Here is an 8,840-nt window from a genome sequence, read left to right on the forward strand (position 1 = left end):
ATGAGTACGTCTGGAGATCAATCTGGATCTTCACAGCGAAAGTCAGGTCGTCGCAGTATTCCAATAGAAAAGATAGAAAAGAAGAGCAACCTTCAAGTAACTTTCTCTAAGCGTCGAGCAGGGTTGTTCAACAAAGCAAACGAACTTTGCACTTTAACAGGTGCAGAGGCTGGTGTGGTACTGTTCTCGCCTGCTGACAATGCTCATTCATTTGGGTATCCTGATATCAACACAATTACCAATAAGTTCCTCTCCCCGGAGAACATCAACATAGGTAATCAGGGGAGTGAGGGTCATGATTTGGCCCTGATACGGCAAAGTGAACTAGATGCTTTGGCCCGACTCGAGGGGAGGGTAGCTGCTGAGAAGGTACGGGGTGAAGAACTGGAGAAGTTAAGGAGGGAGAGTATGATACCCCTTGGAGGCCCAGGTCTTGAGGGACTCGGATACGAGCAACTTCAATCGTTGAAAGAAGCTATAACTAACTTTGGAAAGGATATGAAGAATATGACTGAGGAAATGTCCGTTGCTCCACCAGAACCAAATATGAGCATAAATTATCCCTTTGGAATGGGAATAAGCACCATGGTGCCATATAATCAATTTCCCGGACAAAGTGGCAACGGCAATGGCAACAACAGCGGCAACAACAATGGAAACGGCAACGACAAAGGCAAAGGCAAAGCTAAATACTACGACTAATTAGTCTTGGTGATTGGTAAATGTGTTGTGCTGGTGGGGGGTATGATGCGGTCCTACATGGTTGTGATAATTAGTCTTGAGTGAAGTTTTATTTTATTTTCAATTATATAATAATGAGTTTTGTATCCATGTTGAAGACCTTTGACATTAATAAATTGTTGGTATTTGTTTTGTGTTTTTTGATTATGTTGTTGCAATTTATAATTTTTCTTTAAATATTATCATATCTTAACATCAATTTTATCTTAAAATTAATATAAAATTCCACACTTTAATTCTATTAAAATTTAAAAGTATAACAATAATTATTTTTGGACGAATATTTTCTTATACTTGTTCAAAGAAATCTGAAAAGTTTCACATGATTAGGTTCAAACTCTATATAACTAGTTACAACTATTGAGGGTATTTTCTTGATTCCATAATATACGAAATGAAATGAGTGCGGTATTCAATTGTACTTTCATCTATATTTTCCATATATTCAAGGCTTCCTTTTTGCTTTACTATTTTTTTCTTATAAAATTTAACATCCAACCCTTCATTTCTATCAAAACAACACCTTATAATACACCACTACTTTCATCTTAAAAGTTTAAAAGATTTAAAACAACTAAAAACATCGAACCAAAATAAAATATGCATCTAAACACACGCAGAGAAAATCACATTGAGGAATTTTATTTCATGAAATAATTCTGGGAAACTTGTTCTCTATATCTGAAACTATGAAGCAATGCAAATATGTATATATATGTATCTATTCAACATTTAAAATCACGATGATAGTAAAAATGAGAATGCATAATAGTTTTCGATACAATCCTCGAGCTAGTGGGTGAAGAAATTTATATTGGGAAATAGTTTTCTGTTTTGAAACTGCATATCCTTTCGTCATATTGCAAATCGGATTGTATACATCGTCTACATAATTCCTTAGAATAAACTTTCAAACACGGATATATCATATTATTTTCCATATATATCAATACAATTGAGTTGATCAAAGGCTTTTTTTTGTTTATAATTTTAAGATATAACAGTAGATCGAGGAGAATATTGAATTATGCAATGAATTTGTTAAATCATGCAAAACATCCAAACCGCACCAAATTGCTTAATTATAGAGCAAATATCATTTTTGGTCTCATTCAATATCATAATATCAATTTTGGTCTCATTCAAAAAAATTTATCAATTTTGGTCACACTAAAATGAAAATTGATCAATTTTAGTCCTAGAATGGTTGGCTGCGACCGATAAATTTTCATTTGAGTTGAACCAAAATTGATAAAAAAAATTTTGAATGGGACCAAAATTGATAATTATAATATTGAATGGAATAAAAAATAATTTTTTCTCTTAATTATATTATTGAGTCAGTAGATTTATTGGAAAAGGCATATATAAATAGACAAAAATTATTGAATTCTGATGTAAAACTGTTATGCCATATAAGAAAGTGTTGAACTCCTGCATTGTTAATCGATACACAAATTTTTGCTAAACAAGCAACACATTCATTGAATTGATAATATTAAAGCAAATGTAAAAAGAAAACACTAAGACAACTAAAATTTATTGTTAGACGGCATAGTTTAATTATTTCAACGATTTGATCAAGTTTAGATACTTAAGTGAGTTGTCTGGTTCAATGCTTAATTAAGTAGCTCACTCTTCTGCTCTCCCGGAGTCAAGTGATGTTATTTGTGCGGACTTCTGAGAACTAATTCTTTTCATTTTGGTTCTAGCGAGCTAGTTCGAGTGAACTCCACCAAAGAAGTCATGCGACCTTTGATTTGCATGGATTTGATGAAGTTTATTGTGTCCAAATTTATCTCCATAACACAGGGCCTGTCGTGACTTTCGAGAGGCGGGACGACATAATAATAAGGGTCGCTAAATTTATATGAATATTTTTTTTATCTATAATAAAATATAAATAATATTAAAAAATTTTGAGGCACTAAGGATTTTAACTCAAGGTCACACCATTGTAGATCCACCCAAAACCACCAAACTACATGTGTTTATATTTACACATATCAAATACGGAGAAAATTGCAAATAAAATATCCCACAGTTATACCCTATTATCACTTTTGTCCTATATTTATCTCGTTGGGAAAATATATCTCATATGTTTACAAAAGTCGTTATTTATGTCCTTTACCCGCGCATGAAATTTACACCACGCGCCCTTACGCGCGATCACGTGCGGCCACACGCTGCCAAATGATAAAAATAACGATTTTTGCAAATATATGAGATATATTTTGTCACCGAAATAAATACAGGACGAAAGTAATAATGAGGTATACGCGTAAGATTTGTTTTGCAATTTTTTCTATCAAATATGTTCTATACGTAAAAATTATACAAATATAATATAAATATTAAATAGGCCTCCTATTTATATTGGGTCCTGGTCGCCTAGGGCCAACCCTGCCATAACCTCCCTTACATATCTCCTTTCTATTTGTAAAATTCTATAATGTTACTATTGCAAAATAAATGCTTCAATGCTATGTCCTCTAAGTATATGCAAACGGAGATTATGAAACTACGAATGGAAAAATAACCGTTATACACATGGTTGCTCCATGATAACGACAACGGTTTCTTGTGAAGATGCACAAGACAAAAAAAAAACTCAAAAGATTTGTTAACTTGGGTCGGTGTAAAGACTTACACTTTGGAACATCAATCCAAGAAATGCCTACTATAACTTATCATCAGGTTTACTAGGATTTCAAAACACCAACAAACTTAAAAAATAAAAAAATAAAAAAAAAAACTAACCTTTCTGATCTTAACGTAACTCAAATATATCAACTCAAATTTTCAATTGAATAGGATCACTTCATTAAAGTTGTCAATTCAAATTTAAATAAGTTTGAATTTAAAACGATTTTGAGGGTGTATTCAATTAGGAGTTTATTGAATTTTTTTTGGACTTTAAAAAAGTCCGTGAATTTACGTGAATTTAAAAAATCTATAGACTCCACGAAGAGTTTGATTAATTTTCTTTATTAATTTACATGAATTTTCACAAAATTTATTGCATTATTTAATTATGTACGTGAACTTCATAAAGTTGATAGGATTATATAATACTCCTACTTTTCATTGATTTATATACAAAAACAGTGCTGCAAATATATAGAAGCACAATTGCTTATAAAATAATTATTAAAATTATTTAACAAAAATATCAAAAATACATTACTTCCAAAAAAAATATAAGCATATTTCTAAAAATAAATTTTTACACAAAAAATAAACATATATATAAAAAATTATTGTTTTTGTAAAAAAATAATTGAAGTTAAAAAATTAGAAAATAAAAACGAAAAATTAAGAAAATAAATAAATATAAAAAAGTGGTTCAAATCGGAACCGTCAGAACTGAAATCGAAATTGACAAATACAAACCAAAATCGTAATTTAAAAAGTTCAAAAACGACCTTTCGAACTATTTTGGTAAGCATAACCGCAAACCATTGGTGTTCGATGAACAAGGGGTTTAATGTTATTTTTATGAAAGAAAATATAATATCTGGTTTATTTTCATCAGATCGATGAGATTGGATATTCTATGATTTCTCTTAATTGTACGAAGAATTTATCACTTCCGCTGAACAGTTGGTAAAATATAACCTAAATTATATTTGTGTCAAATATCTAAGGAAATGATTCTGTATCCTAAGTATAATGTGTCAAATATCTAAGGAAATGATTATGTAAACATATTTTAAATATCTAATATAATGAATACATCGTCTTTTATGTGCAGTGTCGTATAGGCATCCTCAAACGACGACCCTTCTTGAAAATAGCTTACTACAACATTCCTCATTTTCGAATAAATCAAATAACAATAAAATAACCAAAAATCACCCCCTATTTTGATGATATCCATGATTTTTGTTTAAACAGCAGCATACACAACAACCTAAGGCATATATAAAAATATTGCGAATATTGGATTTCTAACTTAGTACATTACACATTGTAAGCGTTCGAGAGTCTAGGTATATACCAAGCATTTAACCTATAAAGTCATTGTGAACACATGTTGTAAATGTACATACAATTTTTCAACAATTTATGTTTGACACTTTAAAAGTCGTGTCCCAATCCATTCACCAATATATCAAAAGCCAAATTTAGACCATTTTTTGGAACATAAAAACTTTATATTTGTATAGGTAATTCCTTTACTCTTGCCCTTGCACAATAATTTTTCAAATAAATTATTAAGATATATAAATGCATTCATTGAAATCTACTACATGTAAGACTTTCACATTGAATTCATAGCATCGTACTATGAGGGTTTTGGGTGTGTTATGTGCGTAGATTCTTTGGAATTTATTTCCATTATGATTGAAGACTTATGTACTAAGTCTCTAGTCAACTCCATAGTTAAATTAGTCATACGTTACACTGAGACTGTATATGGACTACAATAACTACACCGTTTGTAATAAATTCTCATGCCATACCATGTCTCATAGCCACTTGTCGATTGTAAGCTTTATACATAATAACTTCAGTGTCACACTGTACCTAAATAAGGGGTATTAGTTTTGACCATAATGGAATCTCACAAATAAGTTTCGAAACCATTATGCTTCGTTACCAGTCGCGCCTAATGCAATGAATTTAGATTTAAGATGTCGAGGCAGTAACAATAACTTTGCCCATTTTGCAGTATCGCCAAGCGCTGCAGAAAGAGCAACTCTAGGGGCCAGCGAAGAAGAGCCCTCCAAGACAACCCCCAAACACTAAAAACATCAACACCGGCAAAAACTCTGACTCCACCATCAATAAAATCTGATCAAACTATACTAGAAGATAAGGAGAATGAAGAGGAAAAGGTTTACAAGGAGCAACACGCTCGGCTGCTCGCTGAATTTGAAAGATGAGAGAGAGAGGGCGATGAAGGTACTGGTGAAATTATTGAAATGGTGGAAGCCACTAACTCAATGCCAGACCGTGAGAGCATGAAATATTCACCTTGACAAAGCACTTACGGGTCTTGAATTTTAGTGATACCCGCAAGAGAAAACTGTCTACCCATAACAAAAATTGAAAGACTTGTTGATAAATGGTGTGTACATAGACTACTTTATTGTGATAGGAACCGATGAAAGATTTGATCATTCAAAAGGCAAATGCAAAGTGTATTTGAAATGAGTGACTTTGCTCTCATAATATCTTGGAATTGAGGTCTACTAAAGTAGCAGTGAGATAATGATTTATCAAAGAGGGTATGCATAGAAAATTCTGCAACGCAGCATGAATGGAATGCTATAATCCGTCAAACTATCCTATAGAACCAAGATTAAATTTATCGAACGGTGAAGAAGGGTGTACCAATAAATGCAACTGAATGTCGACACCTTATTGGGAGCCTAATATATCTTACTCATACTAGACCAAATCTTGGATACTTGGTGGAACTTGTGAGTAGGTATATAAAATCACCAAAAGAAAGTCACTTTAAGGCACCTAAACAAATTCTAAGATATATTGCAGGGACGACCAATAATGGACTTGTTTATTATTTGGGAGGTGTTGGAAGACTGCTTGGGTACATTGATAGTAGTCATGACATGGATCTTGAAGATCGTAAGAGTACAACATCAATGACATTTATTTTTTCTCTGAAAATATTATCACTTGGTGCTCACAACGCAACGTACCGTGTCACTCTTCTCCTGCAAAGCTGAATTCATCGCTAGAACATTGACAACATGTCAAGCACTGTGGTTACATAATTTTTTGGTGGATGTGACTGGTTGGAAAGGTCAATTTGTTAAGTTGTACATAAGATAACAAGTCCACTATATTCTAAAAAAAGAATCCAGTATTTCACGGTAGAAGTAAGCATATTGACACAAAATTTCATTTCATTCGAGAATGCATTGAAGATGGCTATCTGTAACATTGGCATCGTGTCAAGCACTGTGGTTACATAATTTTTTGGTGGAGTTGACTGGTTGGAAAGGTCAATTTGTTAAGTTGTAGGTAGATAATAAGTCCACTATATCCTAAAACAAGAATCCAGTATTTTACAGTAGAACTAAGCATATTGACACAAAATTTCATTTCCTTTGAGAATGCATTGAAGATAGCTCTGTCTGTGTGCAACATGTGATTGGAGAAAAACAAAAAGTTTATTTCTAAACTAAGGCATTGCAAGGGTGAAATTTTTGGAGATGTGGCACTTTATAGGGTTTAAAGTGTACTTCAGACATAAAGAAGAATTAGGGAGAGTATTGAAAATACTCCATCCGTCTCATATGAAATTATATCATTTTTATTTTAAATTGTTTCATAACAAATGATATTTTTATATTTGATAAATTTTACTAATGTAATACATACATAACAAATAATTATTGCTGAAAGGTTTGTAGACTTTCTGGAAAAATTTAATATTAAGTAACATTATTTTTCACCGTACTATCCACGGACGAATGGACAAGCCAACGCTACGAACAAGATATTATCAAAAATATGATTAGTGATAAATCAAGGAAATTGCATGAGTTTTTTCCACAAGCCTTGTGGGTGCATCAGAACAGGCAGAATTTGGCTACTAGATTCTCGCCGTATCAGTTTACTTCCGAGCAGGATGCAGTCTTGCCAGCGGAAGTTAGGATACCTACCGCCCAAACAGCCTTGACAGAGGTTGGTGACAGGAATGAGACAAGGCATAGAATGTTTCAGCAATTGGAAGAGTTTGACATATCTCGGATGGATGCCATTGACCGTATATATCAAGAAAGTGAGGTCCGAATGAGATATTACAACAAGAAAGCTAGTGCAAGAAAATTTAAGGAATAAGACATGGTTTTGAAAACTATTCTGCCAACCTATAATAGAGTGGATCAACTAGGGAAATGGTCTCCAAACTGGGAGGGACCTTACATAATTCACAAGAAATTGGTAAAGGGGTCTTTGTTATTATTGATCGGGAAGGAAAGTTAGGACACGATTGCATTAATGCCAAAGACTTGAAAAGGTATTCGCCTACCTTTTCAAAGCACGAGACCGACTGAATGGTCGTTTTATTTCTGAACCCAGCGGGGGGTTCGCGTTGGTATGGGACTTGACTAGTCTTCGTCGGGGATGGTGATACATGGAGTATCTTCGTCATTATCAGAGCCTGGGGCCCAGGGACCAACAGCTATGGATGGTTCTTCGTCTAGGAGATCATCCAGTTCTGGGAGGTATTGCTCTTATTGCTCTTACATTTTTTCAAGGGTTCTTTCATTCATTTCTCATGTCATCAAGGGTTTGACATTCTCTGTCGAGAAGCACTCATAAACAGGTAAAGGCTGCCCTCTTCTGAGAAAATTCTCTTACCCAACCGAGATCTGGCAGAATGACCATTACATGGTGCTCTATAAGATCCATGTGGTGTTCCAAATCGGGGAAACGACTGAGCATGTCTTTGAAGGTCTCGTAGCTCTCAACTACCCGTTGCATCAAACGGGTACTTCGGTATAAGGTGTAACGCCCTTTTTTAGAAAATTTGAATTTGAAAGCAAGTTGTTTCAAGACCTGCACGAAATCTTCTGCATGGACAGTAACAGGGTGTTGCCCAACCAAAAATGGTTGGGGAACACCTTCCCAGTTTCTGATCGGGACATGAATGCGAGGTTGTTGGAAAGACATGTTGGTTTTTTGTAAAAGAGGTTATTCAAAAGGTTCTTTTGTCAAAACTGAGGGTTGATTATCTATTTATTTGATTGGTTATCGATGTTTTTGCCTAATTTTGGATATCAAAATTATGAACTAACCAAGTGTTGGCTGACCACTTATGGTCCAGTCTGGCCGCTTTCCATTGGGCAATGGAGGAGGTTCTTTCCGTCCTTTGTTTGGCTCGGCGGGCGATCTTCTATTCTGGTGCGAGTACTACCCGATGATCTGAATGGCTTTGCATGATCTGGTGTTCGTCAGACAAGCACTTGTCCAGTTTGTCCAGCTCTTTCTCTTGCCTCACCAGTTCTTGCTGTAGATACTTGATTTCCCGTTTGTTTCTGTCTATGTCTGCCAAAAGTTGTTTCTTGGACAATTTGAGGATTGCCACTCGTTGTTGCGATCTGCCCAGAGCCGAGTCC

General features: G+C 34.2%; 1 protein-coding gene across 1 annotated transcript; it reads left to right on the plus strand.

Annotated features, from left to right (window-relative positions):
* Positions 1 to 702, plus strand: LOC127240954 (agamous-like MADS-box protein AGL61). Its single transcript, XM_051259830.1, has one exon. The coding sequence runs from the start codon at positions 1 to 3 to the stop codon at positions 700 to 702; it is 702 nt and encodes a 233-aa protein (XP_051115787.1).
* The last annotated feature ends 8,138 nt before the right edge of the window (positions 703 to 8,840 follow it).

Source organism: Andrographis paniculata, unplaced genomic scaffold (assembly GCF_009805555.1).
Source record: "Andrographis paniculata isolate CXL003 unplaced genomic scaffold, ASM980555v1 Contig80END, whole genome shotgun sequence".
NCBI classification, from domain to species: Eukaryota; Viridiplantae; Streptophyta; class Magnoliopsida; order Lamiales; family Acanthaceae; genus Andrographis; species Andrographis paniculata.